General features: G+C 40.7%; 3 protein-coding genes across 4 annotated transcripts in view; 1 reads left to right on the forward strand and 2 right to left on the reverse strand.

Annotated features, from left to right (window-relative positions):
- Positions 1-5,579, forward strand: part of gpr153 (G protein-coupled receptor 153) — a 35,849-nt gene extending 30,270 nt beyond the window's left edge. Inside the window, exons 6-7 of one of the 2 annotated variants that reach the window (XM_076740335.1) lie at positions 1,858-1,877; positions 2,422-5,579. In XM_076740335.1, the coding sequence (XP_076596450.1) occupies positions 1,858-1,877; positions 2,422-3,258 (857 nt within the window). In that variant the 3' untranslated portion in view covers positions 3,259-5,579. Of the gene's footprint in view, positions 1-86; positions 272-1,857; positions 1,878-2,421 lie in introns of both variants that reach the window. The other variant, XM_076740334.1, reaches the window with a different exon arrangement.
- Positions 5,580-8,897: 3,318 nt separating this feature from the next.
- her3 (hairy-related 3) lies at positions 8,898-10,011 on the reverse strand. The gene is made up of 4 exons (XM_076740207.1): positions 9,936-10,011; positions 9,722-9,817; positions 9,506-9,587; positions 8,898-9,349 (listed from the first exon to the last, which is right to left on the reverse strand). The coding sequence occupies exons 1-4, from the start codon at positions 9,987-9,989 to the stop codon at positions 8,898-8,900; spliced, it is 684 nt and encodes a 227-aa protein (XP_076596322.1). The 5' UTR covers positions 9,990-10,011.
- Positions 10,012-17,967: 7,956 nt separating this feature from the next.
- On the reverse strand, positions 17,968-21,920 carry LOC143327411 (taste receptor type 1 member 1-like). Its single transcript, XM_076741716.1, has 6 exons — positions 21,739-21,920; positions 21,082-21,379; positions 20,236-20,961; positions 19,705-19,911; positions 19,156-19,276; positions 17,968-18,896 (listed from the first exon to the last, which is right to left on the reverse strand). Exons 1-6 carry the CDS (start codon positions 21,918-21,920, stop codon positions 17,968-17,970), a joined length of 2,463 nt encoding a protein of 820 aa, XP_076597831.1.
- Between the last annotated feature and the right edge of the window lie 1,358 nt (positions 21,921-23,278).

The raw sequence follows: 23,278 nt of genomic DNA on the forward strand, positions 1-23,278 counted from the left end.
ATCTATTCGTCTGTCTGTCTGTCTGTCTTGTGTATTGAGTTCGTTGCTCTCTAATCCTGACGCTCGTGCTTTTCTGCACTTTGCAGAAAACAGCCAAGATGGAGGAATTCATGCCGACTTAATATATGACAGACCATATGACTATAGCTCGGCGCCTGAAATCGTGACGGTAGACCGTAATGCCAAGTATGAGTTCTCAACCTTAGAAAGGGGGGTTCCGCAAGGTTATCCATTGAGGGAACAACAGGAAGATAAAATGCAGTATTTGCAGGTATATTTTCATTGATTTCTTCATTTCTTTTACTTGATCAGTTGAACTATTTTTAAATGATACTTCATTGCTTATGTGCATGGTGAAATGGCCTTGTGGGCCTTTACAGTATCTTGCTTGAATTCTCTGGAATCATCAGACATTTTGTGAAGCTATCTATCCCAGATATGCCACAGATTTTTTTTGTCTTTTTTTTTACTTGAATCAAAAATATACTCTTGCTGACTAATGTATGGTAAATATGACCATCGGCAGTCCCATCAACACATAAGATGAGCTTCATTTATCAACTAGTATGTCCTAGCCATGCAGTTGACTATGTTTTTATTTTGTAAGAGGGTACGAGTTTAGTAACTGACTCACCTTCTACATTTCAGGAATCCCTCAAGGTTTCAGGAAAGCATTTTAAACATCTGCTCATGTTCTTCCCAAAAGCATTGTGTCCATTGTATCCAACATCCATTCCAGTCAGATGCAGAGCTGTGAAATGCTCCTTTTCAGCCTGCATTAACACCAAAACTTGTTGTAACATGCAGCCTTCTAGGGCAATTCAACAAAACCTTACTATCTGCTTTGGTTCCAATACTGACTTAACTCTGTACAGTCCAAATTCTGGCCCAGAATCAGACATTGGATCAGTATTAATAGGATTAATGAAATTTATTGATAAAAGCGGTGATGATGAATCTTGCTGGACTTGGCCTGGAAGACTGTGGTGAGGATATGTAACTCTAAACTCAACTGATTCAACTCACAGAATATTGACTTTCCAAAAGCATCTTAACACTGTGTCATCTTTGTCAGAAACAGCTTAACGAGGGCTGTAGCTTTCTCAGTACAGCATGCAGCCCGAGCAGTTAACATTTACTTGAATAATTTGCTTATACCAGCTGTCCAACATTATAATGGACATTTCAACACCCAAAGCTCCTACAGCATTGGATCTCTATTCAATTTGACTTTTATTGAAGCCTTGAAACAGAGATGTATACAGTAGCTGTCACTTCATGAAACCAAACCATTTCTCCACCCATTGCTTTTGTGTTTGATAGTCCTCTTCAAATGACAGTAGAGTCATTTGATTTTAAAATAATATTTAGCTGTGTCATTCCTTGCTGTATATGTATGATGGTGAAACAAATAAGGTGCATTTTTGATTTCAGTTGCAGGAAGACTGGCTGAACTGTGACACGGCCACACTATTTTCGTTGCTCCTAGAAGGGTTAGGGCCCAATTGGACCACAAATCCTCAAAACTCTTCAAATCCTTATCAAGTAGCACCTCCATTTGAGAACTGCTAAGGCACTTCTCAAGTGGTTTGATTGCAGAATAAAGCCTCTTTGGCTTTATTGGTTTGTTCTCCCTCTCTCTCTCTCCATCCTGCCAAGTCTGTCCTGCGCCTTCATTCATTCTAATGCTTGTGCTGCCCTCTGCTGTTCTGCCCTCCCACTTAACCCACTCAGTGCTACTGTATCGTCTACTGTCTCATTTCTCTGCATTTACTAAAACCCACCACAGGGGGGCAGGCTGATATCAATCTTGTGGCTCTTGACGTCACCTTGACAAATCCTCTCTCTCTTGCATAGTTGTCAGAACAGAATGGCATGTGAGTATAACCTGTAGGAAACTATCAATCTTTGTACTTTTCATCTGCAAATAATGGAGGTGAAAAATAGTTCAGTTATAACCCTGTTGATGTATGGTAGAGTCTTAAAAACGTCATGTCTGAGGGATTAATTAAAAATCAGTTATCATTGCACTGAACGTCATGGACAAACTTGGATTTTACACAAACACTTCAGCTGAATCAGGGTACCAAAAATTGAATTTGAAACAAACCAGTTTTCTGTATTGCGAACAATTTAAACTAAATGTTTATCAGCCCAAATATTTACACAGAGCAGTTCATTGGGACTACAGCAAATCAATGCTCTATGCCAGATCAGTGGCATTGACAGACACATAACCTTGAAGAATCCTATATGTAATATCCATTATAATTGACAGTTAAATAAAAACTATATTAATGTTAAATTACTCATTTAATGGTGCAGGGCCACAGTGCTTACTGATTCTGTTGTAGAATTCTCGGTGAATGAATATCAAAGTTATTGGTAAACTGAAAGGTTTGGTCTGTGTGTTGCGTGCAGGTGCCCCCTACAAGAAGATACTCCCACGACGAAACCGACATGTGGACCAACGACCGGATCCCCTCATACCTTCACCGATGGGGCTCCACCGAGGACATGATAGTGAGTGCCCACTACAGCTCCACCTTGCCGCGCCACGAGAGGCGCAGGAGCAGCCTGGTCTCCTACCACGAGGAGAGCCACCATCACCATCACCCGCACCGCAAGCGGCGACGCTCTGAGGACAGCATGCACTCCCTCAGGCACCTGCCACGTGTGGTCTGTGGCGGGGAGCGCTACGAGGACGAACTGCGCTGTTTCAGCCGCGACGAGGTGATTAACTTCATAGATGAGACGCCGCTGCCGAGCCCCAGGAAGAGCCCGCGGCGCACATCCACCATCTCACTTATCCCCAATGTGTATGAACAGCACACAGTCATCCTTCCTCACTTCCCGCTCACGGACTTTGAGCGTGAGCCTCAGGCGCTCAGGCGGCTCTCAGAGCACAAACGGAGCAGCAGTCGGGGCAACTCGCCGGAGGGCTCCCCCAAACCAGACAGACCTGCTGGAAAGAAGAGCCCCGGGGCTTGTGGCTCTGGTAAAGGCTGCCGGGAGCGCCTGCGAGACGGGAAGCAGCAGTGTGAAGTGGGCTCACCTGGGCGCAGCCAGCAGACTCCAGGGCACTCTAGGCTCAGGACAGGTGGAGCTGGGGCCGGTGCTGGAGCTGACTGGGCGCATCACAAGCACCTGAGCAAGGCCGAGAGTAAAGCAAGCACAAACAGTTTTGTAAGCACACCCTCTGTATCGTCCTCGGGATACATCACCTTTCACTCTGATTCTGTCGGCTCCACAACCTAAAAGCAACTTTTCCCTTGTTAATATCAACGTTATTGCTGAAGTTATTATCATAATGAAAACCACTGGAATATTGGTGGTAATGGGAAAATGACATACTGGATAATTTGGCCTTTTTACTTGTGCCACTTTTCCGTTTTGCTATGTATACCACCATTATCTGTTATGCTAAATGGCCTTTGGGGGCTTTGGACATTAATTTCTGAATGAGCCTAACTTTGATTTTGTATGTAGGCTGGTGAAAAGGTTGGGTGGACATGATATTCAGCTTTCACATCACAAAATATCCACTGAGGATACCCCCCCCCCCCCCCCCCCCCCCGGCACTAGCACAAATAAACTGTTTTTAAATGGCGTGAACATTCCCACACCTTGTTTTTGCTGTTTGATGTTGTTTCTTATGAAATGCTTAAAGAACTGGACGAGGTAGTAGTTAGGGGGGCGTTTCTTTTTTCTTTCTTTTCTTTTTTCTTTTTCCTCACTTAAGAACTTCAACTTAAATTGTGTTTCATTTAGCCTGTAATGGCTGCGTGTTTTGCCGTATGGACACATTTGCTTTCAAACCAGACTCTCCTGAATACTGCCCACGTACCTTGAGATTGACTTATGACACATTATACATATTCACTTTATTTTGATCATGGTGTACAACTTTTATATTTACATTATTATTCACAACACATGAAATGCTTTTTTCAAGCACCTTATGTTGAAGTAAACTGAGAGTGGTAATCCCAAACTCTTTAATGCATAATAGTTTTGCAGTTACTGTGTGAGACATTGAGATAGAACATGAATACCCCTAAATTTGTAATGAAAATGTGAAGTCAGTTTGTAAAGACTGACTTGTCATGTATATAAGAAGGATATTGGATTTATGTTTTTTGATGTTCTATTTTGTTTAATGAGAACATTTCCTACCAGTTCTTATTCTTCCAAAGGCTGTGTTCACTTTGGAGATCATCCGGCACAACAGTTGCTCACCACATTGGATATTTACAACATCTGACTAATACAGCTGAAAATGGCACCTTATCCTCATTAACTGAGCATGTCAGCCTGACCGCAGCTCATATTTGTTCAGTGATGTGTTCTAAAGGTCCAATAATATTTTTCTTTTGAAGTATCCAACAAACCCTAACCTCTAAAAGATGCTAAATGGTCCAAAAGTCGATTAATCACAATCCTCAGGCAGATGTAGCATAACTTAAATACTGGGGTCATACTTAAATCCACCAAAATATTAGCACACATTAGGCACATTGTGAATAGAATGGAAATTAATTAGCAGTACATTAATGACTTATAGTAAGTTATCAAAAAGTAAGCTAACAAAAAGCAGACATTATTGATATGTAATCTCATAACATGCATCAAGGCTGCTAATGGTCTTATTATGGGAGAGTTTTCCAATTGTGAGGTGACTTTTTTTTTTAAGCTGATTTATTGAAGCCCATAAAGTAATGTAAATTAAATGTACGCATTTCCAGGGTCCCAGTAAGGGATACCACTGGAAAGCTAAAGTTAAGAAATGTTCATTTTCTATGTATTTGGAAAGAGGATGCGATTACTTCACATCACTTTAAAAGTTCAAGGACAAAAATGACTAAACTAAATTATCAGTGAGATGCCCTTCAATGCACCATAATTTTAAGAAATTCTCATTTAACACACTCACTCAAAATGGACGCTGGAATGAACTTAACCGCAAAGCTGACTTTACAAAGCACACTGAAATTGATGAAGACCAAATGAGACAATTTGCTGACTAAAAGGGGTGGAAACTCTTCTACTGACAAATATTAGCAGAAGCACCTTTGGGCTTTGACCTCTCATGGACTGTAACTGCTAACATGAATGTATTTGTGCTAATTAGGTGTAAGTTTTCAAAGAAATTATTAAGACTATAAAGACGACATGAAATAAAAATATCCCCTTTGTCAGCCTTTTTAGTTGTGAAACTTTTTTTTTTGCTATTACCATCAAAGTAATAACAATGCATATACGTTTTCACTCTTCTGGTCATTTAAATGTTAAGTTTGACTTCTCATGTATTAGTCTACGTCTGACTCATTGCAGCCTATTCAGTTGGATAAATTAGCTAAAATGTATATTTCTTTGGAGGCATACATCATATTCCCCTGTCCAGCTTTGCTATGTCATAGATTTTTTGCATTTTGTTGTGTTTACAATATTAAAATATAATTTTGTAACATATTCAAAGATTTATGACTCAAATATGAATGATGTTAAATGTTATGATTTTCTTGTTCAGATGATGACTTTGTTAAAAAGATATGACTGATTAAATTCACAAGATGATGCTTCAGAGTGTGTTTGTAGACTTTTGCAGCAGATGCTCGTTATGCATGTTCATCATATGCTTGTTTTGGAGCATTAGTATGCATCCATTTTGAAGTTTCTCTTTGCTTTAAGCGGATTTTTTCCCCCTAGGAGGTTGAGCTCACCATAAAGAAATGACATTCGTCTACTTGTGACGAGCTCCCTAGAAGACCAAGGTTTGGTATCTTCCACATCATCAGCCTTCTGCTTTCAGTGACATATGGCAAGAAACACATCCACAGAAACATATAGAAATATCTGGTTGTTTGCCTTTAAACAAACAAATATCGTGAAGACTGCATGATAAACCATGAGGAATGAAGAAAATTGATTAATTAGTTAGATTTAGATTGAATCAAAACACCAAGATAGATAGATAGATAGTCATTTTTGTCAGCTGATAAAGGAAGGGAAACTCCTGCAAATGAAAACTAGCCTGTAGGACTTTTAACAGGCTAAACATTTTGCGTTTGCTAGCGTTACTAGCACATGTCATGCATAGGCTAGGTTAATAATATTTTTGGACTATAAGGCAAACCATGTTTTGGAATATAAGACAAACCAGCAAGAACTTCCTGAAGTCGGAACCACGGTAAGTCATATAAAAGCTCACGTTAGTTTAGCTAGTTAACTGTTAGCTTCAGTTCATTTCATTCAGTGCAGCTCATTTCGTTTCAATGAGTTTCCCCTCATTCCACAACAAACATCTCTTTAAATTATTCATAGCCGTTGTGGTCTGTTGTTAGCACGAAACAACCGTCGACACGTGTCCAGGTTTATCCTGTTGTATTGGATGGCTTGAGATGAACGTTGTCGATCACGTGTATCGTCGTTAAATACTGAAGCTGTCACGTTGTATAGCATCCGAGCAGAGTGGCGCAGCGGAAGCGTGCTGGGCCCATAACCCAGAGGTCGATGGATCGAAACCATCCTCTGCTAAGGAGGTTGCTTTTCCAGAAAACGCTCTTGAACTAATGTAGTTTTGCCTGTTTGTTCACGGCATATCATATGAACTTCATTAATCAATGCTGCTGCAGTTAACCACTGAACGGTTTAGCCAGCTCTTTAATGATAAGGACCGTGTGAGTTAAATGCCCAGATGCAATTACGTGGCCAGCTCTTGTTCTGCAACTTACTCGCAAAACGCAAGATGTATTTGCGTAAAAGTAAATTTTGTTACGTTTGAACTAAAAGCACTGCCATGTTGTCTTCTAATGCAGCTGTTCCTAATCACTTGATTCTGCATCCCAGCCGGTGGTTAGAGCTTTGTGGAGAGGTCGGAGCTGCCTGTTGCCCGCACCAGTGAGCTTGGACACGGCTCTTTATGTGCCAAAAGGTAATTCCACGGTGTCTGCTGTAGGTCTATCTTGAAATAGCCTGGAGCCAAAGCCAGCCCTATTATTTGGGGTTCAAGCTTTATTGTGAGTCACATTCTGTATGTTTCAATTGCACAAGTCATCAAGTGATAACGCTGTGTGCCATTGCGCCACAGAATGTTCAGCAGTTGTGCTGAATCTGTCTTAAGCAAAGACATATTTACCAATAAAACGAGCAGGGAACGGAGGGGTTTGCAGCGCACTTCATCCACGTCTGCTCTCTTAAGAGCGCTTGAGTGGGCCCAGTCTAATGCTAATAACTTATTCTCACTCTCCCTTCGGTTCTCAGCTCTAATATGCGTCTCTCTTATTGTGGCAACTCCAACTAGGTTACTTAAACAATACTGAGAAGAGTTCATAGACGTTCTTTGAAAAAGCTGAAGGGCATTCAGTGTGGAAGTCACGTGGCATTTCCTTTCTTGGATAAAACAAACTTCTTGTGCTATGGGCCTCTGTTGGTCCCATCAGAGGAGTAGCTTTGACTTTGTGGGAAGAGAGTATTAAGAAGGTTTACAGACGGGGTTTATGAGCTGGAATAACAAATACTTGCCTTATAGAAGGGTTTGGAGCTGTGAGGTGTTATTTTGAGGGTAAAAAATAACTTGAAGCAGGCAGTGAGTAGTTTTTTTTTTGTACTGCACAGGAGCACCCCTCTTCCATGGGGCAGCAGTGTCTTTTCAGCTTGTTCCCTCTGAAAGAGCTGTGGGCGTTTCAGCGATTCTCCTCGCTGCAAGGTGCCATCCTTTCCAGCGCTGCTCCTTAGAGACTCTTTATGACATTCCTGCCAAAGCAGCGGAAGAAAACTATAGGGCACTCTAAAAGAGCTGAATGATGGACCGGCGTGCTGTCCTGCACATATGGCCTACATAATATATAACTGCAACCACTGTAGTGTAGCAAAAAGTTGATATGCAATGTTTATTATACAGTGTTCAGAATACGACGTACAAATACTACTTCGGTGTACTAAGAACTACTAATAGCCTACTATACTACATCAAAAGTCAGTTATGCTTTATTCAAAAAGTTGTCCTTTGTACCCCAAGTTGTCATTTCATTTCAGAATACTTTGCTGTTACTTGGGTTAATATGTATACGTCAGCCCTGCACATGAAACCTTTTCCTTGCCTAGTCGAGTCGCCTAATAAGCAGCCTAATAAGGGACTTATGAATGAGCTTACTATTGACACGAGTGTGTTCCGTGGGCCTCTCGGTCACAAATAAACCGGCAGAAATTCAATTTCAACTTGCAGCACAGATTTAAACTACATTCAACATTTTCTTTTGTCACTTATAGTCCACAGCTTCTCGCCGCCTCCAAGTCCAGAGGATACAGCACTGCGTGTAATTAGTCGCCTACATAGCAGAAAATTGTCGTGCTGTCCGACAAGCGTCTGATTTGCCCGCTACTGTCGCGGTACTTATGCGTGAAACCAGAGAAGAATGGAAGGAATGACAGCCAACCCCCACTCTCTTGGGTCTTTTTAAATCTCTGTACGTCAACAACTTCACAAATGTATACCGTTTATATAACGAATTTATCAAATGCGTGACACAGATAAACGTAAATGGCCAAATAGAAAAATGCACTCGTTTGAGACTCAAAAGTCTTGACAGATTCAGCACCAAATCATTTTAGCTTCCGAGGCCTTTATTTCAGGTAGCCAATCTCCTTTTCCCCAATATGACATCCGAAAATCAATATTCCTCTCTACAGATGTAAATCCACCCCATGTTGTCTGAAGCGACCCTACAAAATCTACCAACTTTAAGAAACGAGGCAAGGCGTTCTTTGTTTCGGCAATTTTATTAAGAAAATAAAACATGGTATATAGGTAATAGCATATTGTGAAAATCTATACAGTGCAATTATAAACATTCAGTCAAGCTATGATTTAGGATATCTCCATCTTTACATCAGCTTTACCAAGGCCGCCACACGTTACGCTGAGCGTGTGCAGCTTCATTCCTGTGACCGGCAGAGTGAAGCTTCTTGAGACTGGAACTGTTTTCACGAGTGTTTTTTTGTGTGGCAGTCATCTGTTTGTTTCCTTCGCTCGGCAGTGAAGGAGACGTGCATGTGCTGTTGGGTGTCGAGGTGTCTGATTTGGCCGTTTTTCTCTCATCAGGTCCAGCTGCGGATGGAACAAGCCTCGGCGCCTCATCCCGTGTCTCAGCTTGGGCCAGGCCGCTGTCCATGGTGCTGAAGACATCCTCCCGGCTGCGGGAGCGGCAGAGTTTACTGGACAGCTGCGATAACATCCAGCGGTCGCTCCCATTCAAGTTATCTGCGATCAGCAAGTATTGGTCGACGTTTGCAAGGCAACTGCGAAAGCCAGTGTGGTAATCTGGAAACTCGGAGGCAGCGGCAGTGCCTGGAAGCAGTGGAGAGACATCCTCAGGTGAGAAACACGCAGAATGTGTGTATGAAGTTGAGCAGAGCTTGAAATCTCTCTAAAATCAGTGTAAATGAATCGAGTATTTGAATGTTTGATGGCTTGGCCTAGTGCAAGAGTTAGGCTATAACTCACAGCTCTGGATCTTTTGGAGGTTCCTTAGATGTTTCACGGTGAGCTCCAAGATGTCGGCCTTTTCCAGTTTGCGCTTTCGAATCTGAGTAAAGAAATGATATTGTTTAGACTCTTTATTAAAATAGTTTTCAGCATTACTTAAGCATCAATTGGAATAACTCTGGACAGAAGTAAACATTAATTTGTGCTCTAAATTCTAAAGTTAAAGTGACTTACGCTCGTGCTGTAGTAGCTCTCCAGAAGAGATTTTAACTGGTCTAAACACTTGTTTATACGAGCTCTTCGTTTCTTTTCCATGAGTGGTTTGGACACCTGTAAAAAGCGGGTATATATAATTGAGATTGCATACAACACAGTGCAGTCATTTTCTGGTATTTCATTTCGACTTTCGATTTTGAAATCCAGTTCTCCTGGAAGTTATTCAACACACCTTGTTTCCAGCCATGGGTTTGGACTTTTCTACGCAGTCTGTCTTCGCCACCATTCTCTTTTGTGGGTTCCTTGAAGTTAATCTCTTTCCCTCTCTGGAGCAGAATGACGGGGTTGACCCTGAGTGGATTTATATAGAGACACCCACTTAACATCTCAATGCAAACAGTCCCGCCTGTCTCATGCGGTCAAATGAGCAACACTGCCGTCATTTAACAGCCAAACCCAGCCGAATCCATGATTTGCCTTATTCTACTCTATTTTTACATAGATTTTAATATATCATTGGGTTTATGCATTGTCTTTAGTTTTGTTTTCATCCTTATTTATTTATTTATTTATTTATTTATTTATTTATCTATTTATTTATTTATTTATTTATTTAATCTGCTGTCATTGTTATTAGAGTGTGTGTGTGTCCCGGGTCGGATCCCGGGTGACATCTCTGATGTTGTACTTTGCTTGATTTTATGCATCCTATGTAATCTATTTGAACCTACCTATACCATAATTTCATGCTATGATTTACTTTATTCTACTCTATTTTTACAGAGATTTTAATATTTCATTGCGTAGTTTTATGCATTGTCTATTTTATTATATTTTATTTTATTTTATTTTATTTCTTATCTGTTATCATTATTATTAGTGTGTGCGTGTCCTGGGTCGGGTCTGATCCCGGGTCTGATGCTGGGGTCAGATGCTGACAGACTGATTTATGCCTTTATTTCAAGCCGACTTGATTACACGGGTTGTTGTTGTTATTATTATTATTACTATTGTTATTTGTGTGTGCGTGTCCTGGGTCAGATCCAAGGACGGATCCCGCATAAGTTCCGGGTCGGTCTCGTGAAAATCCCGGCAAAATTTCGTGTCGGTCACGGAAAAGTTCCGGGTGATTTCCGGGTCGGTCCCGGCAATGTCCCGGAAAATTTCCGGGTCGGTCCCGGGAAAATTCCGGGTCGGTCCCGGCAATGTCCCGGAAAAGTTCCGGGTCGGTCCCGGGAAAGTCCCGGGTCGGTCCCGGCAATGTCCCGGGAAATTTCCGGGTCGGTCCCGGGAAAGTTCCGGGTCGGTCCCGGCAAAATTCCGGGTCGGTCACGGAAAAGTTCCGGGTGATTTTCGGGTCGGTCCCGGAAAAGTTACGGGTCGGACCCGGGTAGGTACCGGGTCGGATGTTATTATCATTATGTGAGTGTGTCTCGGGTCGGATCCTGGGTTGCCCCCAGGTACTGACCTCCAGAAGAGACACTCCTCAGCTGGGTTGTTGTTATTATCATCATCATTATTATTATTATTTGTGTGTGTGTGTGTGTGTGTGTGTGTGTGTGTGTGTAGTCTATTAGTGTTTGTGTGATCCCGGGTCTGGATTCCGCCCCGGGTTGTTGCTATTATTAGCATCATTATTATCATTTGTGTGTGTGTGTGTGTGTGTGTGTGTGTGTGTGTGTGTGTCTTTCGGGTCGGATCCCGGGTCGGATGCTGAAATCTCATTCGTGCCTTTAATTCAAGCTGACTGGACCCAGCTGTTATTATCATTATTATTATCATTTGTGTGTGTGTCCCGGGTCGGATCCCCTGTTTTCCCCCGGGAAGAAACACTCCTCAGCTCGACTATGGACCAGAACTAAGAGCAGAGAGCACATTAGTCTAGTTTTAGCTGCTCTGTACTGACTTCCTGTAACTGTTATTATTCTTATTCGTGTGTGTGTCCCGGGTCAGATCCCCGGTCTGATCCGACCCGTGTTGTTAGTAGTGTGTGTGCATCCCGGCAGATCCCGGGTATCTATCTATCTATCTATCTATCTATCTATCTATCTATCTATCTTATTTCGAGATCAGTTTTCAACACAAAACATATAGAGAACATAAATCCGGGTACAGTACATGGCCTACAGCACGATGTATGTATTAAGTACAAATCCCCAAGAAACAACGTGTGGGGCCAAAAAAAAAAAAAAAAAAAAGCCCAGAGAGAAGCGTAAAAATCATAAACATAATGGGTAATCTTAATAGTTCTTCTTGGTGAGCATGGTGTGGGCTCTATTGACTCCTGCGTTCAATCTTTTATATGTGAGTTTCACGCCACCAGGTCGAAGGCAGCACCGTGGTAATTCCCTGCTTGTCCCCATAACATTTCGATTTTCTGGCGGCCGCTTATATAGTAAAAGAGTTACACCTGCAAACCACTTTCTTTACTCTTTCAGGCTAAAGGTGCAGCTATGTTTATCGACTTCGAACACCAGACATGTAAACAAGAAAAACATACGAGACTTCATAAAATGAACACTTTCGGATTAACTTGGGCTGTTGTCGTGGCCAGTTTTTGTCTTCATAGCAGGCGCAGTGAGGCACCGAGGAGAATCGCGGGCCGCCCCTTGTCCTCGGTCTCTCGCCTCCCGATTTTCCACACTGCTCCTTGAAAAGGGCGAAGGCTTGGGAAAGTCATACCAGCTGAAACAATGTATTGACTCTGGGCTCACTGCAGACCACTGCGCATCTTGTGCTCACCCACACAGGTCGTCTGAAAATACTAAACGGGGTTAAATTAAAGCTAAAGACACCCACTTATGGAATGCTTTAGCGCTGCCCTGTGAGGTAAAGGTGTTCATTACACCCAATTAACTCTGTAAATGTGTTATTTGACGTTGCTAGCGTATTTCCAGAACTAAAGAAAGAAAGTTGGGTTAGATGGCGAGACTTCGCAACAACGTTAGGAAACCTTTCTTAAATTGCCCAAGTCCTCTCGCCTGGTGCGGTACACAATGTGTGCGTTAAAATGACAGGGTTCGGGTAAAGGAGGGGCATTTGTATTCAGAGTCTACATAAAGATACAGTAGACTTCGTCTACAATCTGCTCTTTCATGTGAACTAGTTTCATGAAAGGATTACATTGGATTGTTTTGATTGCCACTAAGGCGCTACCCGATTTTTTTTTTTGTTTTGTTTTGTTTTTTTAAATTCTGTAACTCAAACTGCATTTTCTTTATACTGACGCCAATTAGTATAATGTCGTTAATTAAACTGCATAAATTGCAAATATCGGTGCATTTTCGAGCTGTGTTGAGACTAGATTAATTGGTCTCCCCGACTAAATGACAGTTTCACGTCGAAGCTATACAATTCAAATAGACCATTGAAGCACAGACATGTCAGGCTTGTGTCAGGAGACATTAATTGCGTAAAATGTACCGAAAACTTGCGGGCCACAATTGGTGGTTCTATACACTGAAGCATTTAATTGGTATGAAATTCGGCCAGGCGCTCCGTTGTAGGCCTATGTGAACTATCTGGTGTCTTTTGTCCGCCCTGGACGCCACATTATCTGCTATTTCACGCCTGGCTTTAACACAAGACCGTGGAGCGTTGATTTCAGCATGGAGTCGTGGCATCACAACAGTTGCCCGTGTTGTCATTCTGTGCCACAGAGTAGAGATTTCACCGCTGATTATTCGGTATAATTTCAATTAGTGTCTGCGCTCTGAGGTCAAAAACGGGCCCGGATATTTGCCAAATGAAAGGAGGGGTTGGTGGTTCTATAAAAATAACTACTGGTCTGCTGTGAGTGAATGCAGCCAGGCCTTAAAACTGTTCCTCTCCAGAACCACCACACATCTCACAAACGTCATTATGTCATCATCTATCCATAAGAATAGCGCAACGAGAAACTTGTGTCCCAAGTGGACATAATAATACAAGTGCCATTAAATGACAAGTTAAGTGTATGTTTATAAAAGGGCTCGGGCTCTCGCTCCACTTTCACTTTTCAGCCCCAGGTCATTCATTAACCCCATCCAGCCTTTGTCATGGATGTCTGTCGGCGGGGACCTTACAATGCTTCTGTAATAATTGGACTATTGGGGAACTTGTTAACAACAATTAGTGAAGCAATTATGCAATTACTGCAATAAACTATTTTCTTCTTAGAGGGAAACTGAGACATTTGCAAGCCAATGGTTTGGCTCATACTCAAATGATATAATAGAAGTAGAGGTTATCAAGGCCACCTCTTCCATTTAGGCTACTTCTGAGGAAGAACTATGCAGATTATAAATACAAATAGCAATAGAAACAACAAAGAATAGACTATTATGTTAATATGTTATATTAGCAACATCTAGATTTACATGATTGTAATCTTACCGCGCTGGCTATAGAATAATATCCTACATTACTTTAAGCATGTCTACATTTGAACATTAAACAATAATTAAATATATGTCGCAGGCTGCAGGTCATCACATGTTTCTGAACATAATTTAATGTTTTAATTAATTTCGCCCGTATTTATTATGAATTGTAACCCTAAGCCATTAATAGACCCATGTCTGGATGCCAGACCAGAACTCCCTTAAAATATGCAAACACAAGCCCATAATTTGGCGCACCGTGAGCGGAGCAAATCGATGTACCGCCTTCCATTCAGACGGACCTGAGGCAGCACTGGTGTGACCAAAACGCTCATTGTGAGTAACAAGGTCACAGTAAATGAGCAGGTACATGGACAGGTGCACTGGAAAAATATTAGAAATATATACAGGATTCTGTGAAAAGCCACGCGACGGACGTGCTGACGAGGCCCTGATCAAACATCAAATAGAAAACGCATCATGAATTTCTATAGACTTTCTAAAGACTTCTTACTTTGGTTTGGGGACACAATGGCCGCTGTTTGCCTGTGTGTGCCGAGGTTATCGCATGAAAAGACCAGGGGTGCACATTAACATCGCTTAAGGTTTTCTCAAGGGCCGAAATGAACTGACTGGAAAGTAACTTTATAACTCGCTGGAGGATGAAGCCTTTGTCGAGCTCTGAACTGAAAGACACAAGTGCCTAACAAAAGGGGGGCGCCATTGTTAAGCACCAAAGCGCATGGGTATTGATGCGCCTTGAATTGCAAAACATCTGCCATTTACTCTGAACCACTTGAGCAAGATTTGAATGAGAATAACCAAGCAGCCTTTGGCGCACTGTATTTAGCCGTGCGTAAAACAACTGTTACCCGGAATATAACATGGAGCGTTTGATTTAAGATTAAAAGCGTATCAAAAACAAATATAGGATGAAATTATTTGAGCCGTTTCTCTACATTGCCATATCACCTCGGTGCTGAATCCCACTGCTGGATTGACACTGTCATCTTCCTAAATTGCTTGTTAGCGATATCAGTGTTTCATCGTGGACTGGGAAAGTTATCTTGTCTAAACGTGGTCCACCTCACGGCCTTTTCATTTCGGTTTGATGGATTTATGACTATGAAGTTCTGATAAAGTTCTTTTGGTGAGATCCATCTCTTTACGCACAACGCCTGCCTCTGGAGAGTAAACCCACTGATGGTTTTGAACAATAGCACATCGACTAAAAATTAACTCTAACTAATTGTCATTGATGAAAGAGGCTCGACTGTACTGACAGTGAGTACGTGTGAAGACATTCAGATCCACTCAAACATGAATTCATTTGGTCACTGCCTGTTCGCTCGGTTAATAATCATCGATTTTCTAAAAGACAAGACCAACACTGTTTCAGTTGTCTTTCAAATGAATTGCGCCCTGTTGTAAACATAATAACCGATCATTAAAATCGGACTAATGGAGGATATTTCAAGTATAGTGAAATACGTAGCCAGCTCTGTCAACATCAGCAGCCCTGACCGGCGAGGGACCTGCAGTCTATTGATTCAAAACGACCGTTTTTAGGCAAATCCCGAATGGCAACCGAAAGCGAATGGCCTCCACTTAAAGTGCGTTTTGTTTTTGCTTTGGGTGAAAAAGGAAGGACCAGTTGCTGGCCAAGTTTTTCCCAGGGTTTCCCCTTTATCTGACCAAAGTGGAAAATTGAAAGGTACAACTGAAAAGCCATGGGGCGTTCCTCCAATTTTCCTCGCTCCATATTTTGTAAAACAGAAATATGTGTCCCCTCAGCAGAAATGCTGTCTCCTTCCACGTTAACAAAGTGACAAATCATTACAAAATAATAATATAAAATAAAATAAAATAAAACAAGAAGTATAATTAATTAAGGCACAATATCCGCCGTAAAACACAAACCAGTTGCAGTAGTGTAGTCTTGGCAATTTCTAACAGCTGCTCAAGGTTTTAAACATTGAGGCTAATTTAAAGTTTTAACTGTAACTTTATGAGCAGAGTGTTATCATAATCATCCCACAGCAGGCTGCGCACTTCTTGAAGTGCTGCGTGACAACGTGTGTGGCGAATGTAACACTGAAATTGGTATGAAATCGTCAATTTGTTGGTGTCAGCGTTAAGATCTCCAAACGTGCCATATGCCATGCTAAGTGGCACTATTTACCGATTCGTTCCTAGTTTCACGGTCCATCCTCCCCTTTTCCTTGCCAGGAAACTGAATAGCCACAACAAAATGGCAATTTACCCTCTGGAATTGTCACATACCCCCTGCGGCAAAGCTCTTTCCGTTTCACTTTGTGGGTCACCCCTGCCTAACTGCGTGAAACTTTGACTTTCAAATGGAGACAGAAAATGGTCAACCGTCAGTAGCCTACTGTGTCTGGTCAGTGTCGATGACGCATCACTCATTTAGTCTCCGTGGCCTGCTGTCAGCTCAAAGTAAACCTGTCAATGCACCCAGAGACACGTTGATGTCATCTCCCTATGGATACAAGGAATTAAAGTAGAACCTAATAAGAATTAGTGCTGGTCATGGGGCTACATTGCATCCCGTTAGCAAAAATAAATAACTACACAAACTACGTGGCATGAAATTCCTGACGCACACTTGCTATTTTTGGGTAAAATATTTTTTAATCAGATCTATGACAAAACAATCAGGTATTAATGTCATAAATGAAACACTGTTGTCTAACCAGTGTCACGTTTGGCAGGACGGTTGTGCATCACTGCGCAACGAAGATGTAATGAATTACTGAACTAGTTCCAAGGCAGAACAAAAAGATTATATGTGACTGTCTGATTCCCTCTGGGGCAACCAGCTCCAGAGATGTCTATGCTTTCACTGAACTATAAACTGTATACTAGAATTAAGGTGCTTAAACCAAATGGTACCTGTCACAGCCAGCACGGTCACCCGGTAGTTACCACAGGGATCATTTTTAATTTACAACAGAAGAAATCTATTGAAAGAGTGGAATTAGAGGCAATACACTCACAGATAACTTTAAGTTCAAAACAAAAGTTCACTTTGTGTTGTTAGAACTTACATTCCTTTAAAGTTTAATTCACATAATTCAGTTTCAAGTATTTCAAACAGTCTCATTTTTAAGGATGCATTGAAGATGAAAGGGTGAAAATAAAACCATATGTTTATTATCAGGCTTTGACTTTGGTGAATACTGACAGGAAAATTAAGTCATACAAGTACTTGGTGGAACTGTGATCCTGTAGACAGCGTGACTGTGAAGTGGTGCCATCATGTGGCGCAATTGGTATTACAGTAACCTCAAAAAAAAAAAAAAAAAAAAAAAAAGTTGAGCAGTGAAGTTGTATAACTGCTACATATGTACATGACAAAATCTGAATTAGTACAGAGGCAGAATTAACTTAATGTGCATTGTCCATAAATGCCCATAGGCTGTTAAATTACATGTAACTTCAAAAGATGTGAAAGCAGTAATTCATCAACAAGATGGTCTCTGGGCACATATTGTCAGAAACAAAACTATCTAAAGATTGCCAAGAAGTGCAAAGATTTTTTTCGACACGAGTTCTCTAGAATTCATTTTTAGCGTGGATAATGACAATGTGGATAAACTGTTAGTATAAAGTTAGTATAAATCCTTTGATGAGATCTGAACAATTCTGCAGTATCATAAATTATGACCTATTTCATCTTGATTGGTGTCACAATCGGAACAAGGGAAAAAGTCCACATTACTGACCATAGATATCAGCCATAAAAGGCTAGTTAGAAATCGTTTAGAACTAAGAAGAACTTATTTTAAAAAGCCAAGTTATTAGCATTGAATCGCAAATATTCAGGAGGCCTGAGACACATCATCTTTTCTGTCTGTAGAAGCACATGTTTAGGGGAAGATACTACTGGCTAATTGTTTTGGTATAATCCTGAATGAGACCTTGGAAGTACTGCTTTGTGTTTTTGTGGGGTTGAAAAATCATGATGTAACATTTTGGGAGGAAATACCACAGCAGAAAGGAGTAGAGGCTGGAGAGTACTGCCAGAGCGTTAAGAGTTTGGATGTACTTGCCACGATAAAGCATGTATACAGTGGCAAAGATGATCCAGGTGAGGATCAGCAGGAGCAGGCAGAAGGTTATTGCTTTGGCCTCATTGTAATTTTTTGGAAGGTCTTTTCCCATGTAGGAGAAAATGAAGCAAAGGAAGCACAAAGATGAAAGTAAAACCATAGAACCAGAAAATGCTTTAAGATTAACGTCACAACCAAGTATGATCTTGTCTGGGTACCAAACTGTTTCATTGTGGGGCTCAGGTGGGAACAAAGAATAGCTGATAACAAGTAAGAGTGCCTGAATAAGAAATGCCACAGTGATGACCAGCCACTGTAGGTGATATTTCATCCACCAACTGTGGAGCTTGGGGAACTTGGCAGCCACTTTGAAAATGCAGACAATCTGAAAAGAGCGCACAACGAAACATGCTAGACAAACCGTGTAGAACAAAAGAAACGGCAGGAACCTTAAGATACAAAATGAGAGTGTTGGCTTGCCAAAGTGAAAGAACACACTAATACCAGACAAACTGAGGCAGCCTAAAATTAGGAAGCACATTGGTCCCCCAGCAGATCTGACAACAGGGGTGTTGTAGTTGATGGCCAAGAGAATGGATGTGGCAAATGTGAGACCCACCAAGGCCCAGGCCCCGACCATGATCAGTACAGCCCCACCGTCTGTGATTGGGATGTACTCCACTGCCCGCAGCTTGCATGATGTGCTTCCTTCTGTAGACCATTCTGTTTCCTTACAGTGTATGCATCTGTAGGGATCCTCTGTTTTACACAAAAGAATAAGAAATTATCAATACATGAAGCAAAGACAATAAATATAAGTGTAAATTGGGGTCAACTCGCAAACTTGCTTTAGTTGTTCATAGTAATAACCAGCCTGGAGGTAATTGTAACAAGACTAAGACTGTACTGCACATTTATTACATGGCCATCTTTCGTTCAGTAAGTCGCAGATTTGAAATGACAGCCTTCTCAGTCATGAAATAAAGTTTTTTTCTTCCTCTCATGTCTAATAACTTACGTGTGCTGTTGATATAAGTTCCATTTGGACAGATTTCACAATTGAAGCAGCATTTGTGGATTCCATGTTGCTTTTTTACATGTCCTACAGGACATTCTAGGGAACACAGCGAAGTAGGCACCTGTATAAGACAATTATTTAGCAGCAAATCAAATATAATTGAAGCCAAATGAATAGATCAGTGATTAGGCTGATGCAGCATTTAAAAAGACATTCAGCAAAAGATAACCATCCTTTTAGACAGTATTATATTTAGATGTCTCTGCAGATTACACAATGAGTAACCACTATTGGCTGATTTTCATGATATAGTGTTTTGTCAAACCTATAAAACAAACATAAATGTCTTTGTGCACATGTGTACTCACAGACAGACAGACAGACACACACACACACACACACACACACACACACACACACACACCCTTGTGGAAAGGGAAAAGCAAAACAAAGTAATTTTTTTTTAATCATCATATCACCAAACTTTTGATACACTGCATTATAATGCACATTATACTGCACATATTGTAGTAAGGAAAAACAACGTACTTCTCCTTTCATGTACCACTGAATTTTGCTGTTGTTGATGAAGAAATCGATTGATTGGTGAAATTTATAAAAGCCGACCTCCTCTGCAACACCGCTGTGGTTCCAGAAAACTACAGAATAGGATCCGTACTTGGGATCACCATTCTCATCAAACTGAATACTCCGGTTTAAAAGTGTAAAATTGGACTTCATGAGCTCTGCTAGAACCTGATGGGGGTACACAAAGTTGAAATTACCATTACGACTTAGTGTTCACAACAAAACATTGATATGCTAATTATATACAGTATGAAAGAGGTTAGAGGTCTGAGGTCTGTTGTAAGATTGTAACTTCATTCATTTGTCAAATTTCTTGTCTGACTTCATGATCTCGATAAAGCCTGACAAAGATCTCTGTGAGAGACAGAAATGTCACTTATATTGATAAACATAAAATACAATAGGTTGCGTTCACACTATCGACAAGCTCAAGTTGTCAGAATCTCAAATGAGCAAAATTCAAATATTATACTATATATACTGTATACTCACCATGTGTGGATACACTGTAATGTTGCCATTGCATCTGCCAGCTCCACACTGCAGCGTGTTGTGTAAGGCATGCGCGATGGCATACACAGCAGTATAAACAGACAAAGAGAAAGATGGATCTGCAGCAATGACATCCTCTGCACTCAGACTGCTGCAGTTGCAAACCTGGTTACAAAACTTGTGCTGTCCTGCATTTTGACAGTGATTCTGACTTTTGACAGAATAGATAAAATCATCAAAACCAGGTATTGTCACTACTGTCTGAGACACCCCAAGTACAGTTCCAATATTTTGGATTCCTTTCACCTTGGGGAGCCTTTTGTTTAAGGACCAGCTGTCCCCTGCTATCCACACCTTGTCTGTAACATTCAGTTGTATTGCTGACCCAATGACAGCTTCAGCAGCCAGTTCATAAGCAAAAACAATAATGACACGTATCCTCTGTGCCTCTATCTGTTTGAATAATTGCGAGTAATCTGTGTAATAATTGAGGCTGTTGGTGTACGCCAGGCAAACCTCTGTGTCCTGAATCATCTTTATGAACAAGTCCCGTCCATCAATGCCGAAATCATTATCACTGTAAAGGAAAGCAACCCAGCGCCAGTTGAAGTGCATAGCGATGCTAACAATCACTTCTATGATGCGCTTATTGGGATGCACTGTTCGCAGGAAAGAGGGGAATCTTATTTTTGTTGAAAAGGCAGAACTAGTAGATCCATAATTCACCTGTTATGAGTAACAGAGAAATTCACCGTTTTCAGTGACAATAAATAATAAAAGCTGTCTAAAATGAAAGAAAAGACATTAATATATACTGTTCTCTATTGATGTAAGACTAAAACTTACCATAGGAATGTCATCCACCATGAACAAAGGGGCCACAGTCAGGGTGTGAGTGCTTGGAGAAGGGCCAATCACTGCTATCACTTTTGACAGATTCTTGCGTTGTTCACCCCAAGGTTGGATCAAGCCATTGCTTGAGATGAGGTTTAAAATGCCTGGAAAATTCTGTGTATCTGAGCAGTGGTCAAAGATTTCATAGCCAAGTGAGACATTTGGCAGCAAGTTGTTAGAGTTATTGATTTCCTCCACGGAAAATCTCATTGACTGAAACCTTCGATAATGTGAAAGAATGAAGGGTTGACTGAGGACAGAGAAAGGACAGCAGGAGAGAAGGATTAACTCTGTAGGATTTGAAGTGTAGCTTCAGAGCTTCTTACTTGCAATGTTGCCTCAGTGCCTTAAGCATTAATATTTGTAAAGGCTGAAATAACACTGTAATTCTTAGGACCCCTATACAGACATGGATGGTACAGAAGGAGATTTTAATAAGTGTCTAATGGGTTTACTGACCAAGGTCACATTTAACCTCATACAGCAACTTTGATAATCTGGCCATTAACTGGATTGAATTACTGTAAGTACTATTTAAAAACAGTACTGGTTTTATGTTCTTAGTTTCAACTTGAGAAGACATTGACCAATATTTATTATAAGACTCACCTGGAGCAGTCGATGGCTTCTGGTCTGTCAAGATAAACAGGGCTCCTGACATGATGAATATCAAAAAGTCCACCAATCAAATAATCTCCCTCCATTTGAAACTCTGAGGCCGGGCTGGTGCATTGAGCCAAGGCATGTAGAAGAGGTCCCAGGAGACACAGAGAGGCCAGAAAATGTTTCATTGTTGTAGCTGCTGTTTATCCAGCTGATGTGAAGTGTCTCATAGTAGGTTATGAGACACTGGTGGTGCTGAAGCCTCTGTGTGCATTTACATGTATGTGGGAGTGCATAAGGTGTGATAAATACATGTCTATATGGTTGGAGGAGAATTCACAAATCAGTATGCAAAAGCACCTAAACTGCTGCTGCACATCCTCCCTGAGATGGTGACACAACAGTCATCTCTCTGTCATTGATAAATATCGGAATCCTTTTGGACAATCTAAAAGTTCCCTCCTTCATCACTTCATCAATACTCCATCACTTTTATTTTATGGAGTATTAAAAAAAACTTAAAAAAAAACATATACAGTAGGCTTCTGTCTTAGCATTTCATTCATTTCTCTGAAGAAAGTTAAATGATATAATTTTTAATTTTTGTACTTTTTATTTCCTTTTTTGTTTTTGTTTTTTTGTTTTTTAAAAAAAAAACAGAAAAAAATCCCGACGATATCACAAAGACTAATCTCTGATGCAATATTCACAGCAAATAATCTGCTGCTCAAAATTAATCAAAAATGCTTGTTTCACTCAAACTCCTTGCAATTATTTCGTTCATCATTTGAATGAATCGTACAATTCTACCCTGTTATTGTCATGTATTGAATATAATGTCAAATATCCATAAAATATGTCACGTAGTCAGGGCTAAAATATCTCAGTCACTCAGTCAGGGCTCATCAGCTTACTCATATTATAAAAACGATCTCATTACGCACATAAAATGAGCTTGTAAGATCACACAGGACAGAGTCACAAGCAAATACACACCAATGAAATTAATTCATCTTTGGTTTATGCTGAAAGGCCATGTCCTCTTACAAATGATCCCTGCTCGATTAAACAGTGGATGACACAGGTCATTTGAAATACGAAAATTTGCAATCACTCAGCGGTTGGAAGTGATAAATGGCCAGGACTCACCAGAATTTGAATTCAGGTAACCGCCTGGTGGAAGGGGTGGAACTGAGATTTAACCATGTCTCAGTATCAAGACCAAATTTCCCAAACCCCACATTAATATCACAAACAATGACATTAACATTAACAATGCCTCCTAAGAAGTATAAAAGTTTATGTTTTATTGTTCAACTGACAGTTATCTGAAAAGTGTTTACAATCTCAATGTTTGTTTTTAAGAAAAGTTCATGGATAATAACGTGGGTAAAGCACTTCACAATAGTGTTTGATGCAAAGCAGTCATGCTGTGATAATTTTGAGAAGTTATAATCATTTGATAATCAACATTATGGCCGTACTGTAACATTTTATTTTCTTGGATGTTATGGTTAAGGTTTACTCTGATGTACTGCTCTCTCCA

Source organism: Chaetodon auriga, chromosome 10 (genome assembly GCF_051107435.1).
Source record: "Chaetodon auriga isolate fChaAug3 chromosome 10, fChaAug3.hap1, whole genome shotgun sequence".
Taxonomy (NCBI): domain Eukaryota; kingdom Metazoa; phylum Chordata; class Actinopteri; order Chaetodontiformes; family Chaetodontidae; genus Chaetodon; species Chaetodon auriga.

Excerpts from the sequence above, each read along its gene's own strand:
- her3 (XM_076740207.1), bottom strand. The coding sequence starts at position 9,989 with ATGGTGGCGAAGACAGACTGCGTAGAAAAGTCCAAACCCATGGCTGGA. Across the intron at positions 9,818-9,935 it reads AACCCATGGCTGGAAACAAG|GTGTCCAAACCACTCATGGA; the intron begins GTGTGTTGAATA and ends CGCTTTTTACAG. Across the intron at positions 9,588-9,721 it reads AGAGCTACTACAGCACGAGC|ATTCGAAAGCGCAAACTGGA; the intron begins GTAAGTCACTTT and ends TTCTTTACTCAG.
- LOC143327411 (XM_076741716.1), bottom strand. The coding sequence starts at position 21,920 with ATGAAACATTTTCTGGCCTCTCTGTGTCTCCTGGGACCTCTTCTACAT. Across the intron at positions 21,380-21,738 it reads GAAGCCATCGACTGCTCCAG|TCAACCCTTCATTCTTTCAC; the intron begins GTGAGTCTTATA and ends CTCTGTCCTCAG. Across the intron at positions 19,912-20,235 it reads TTACAGTGTATCCACACATG|GTTCTAGCAGAGCTCATGAA; the intron begins GTGAGTATACAG and ends TACCCCCATCAG.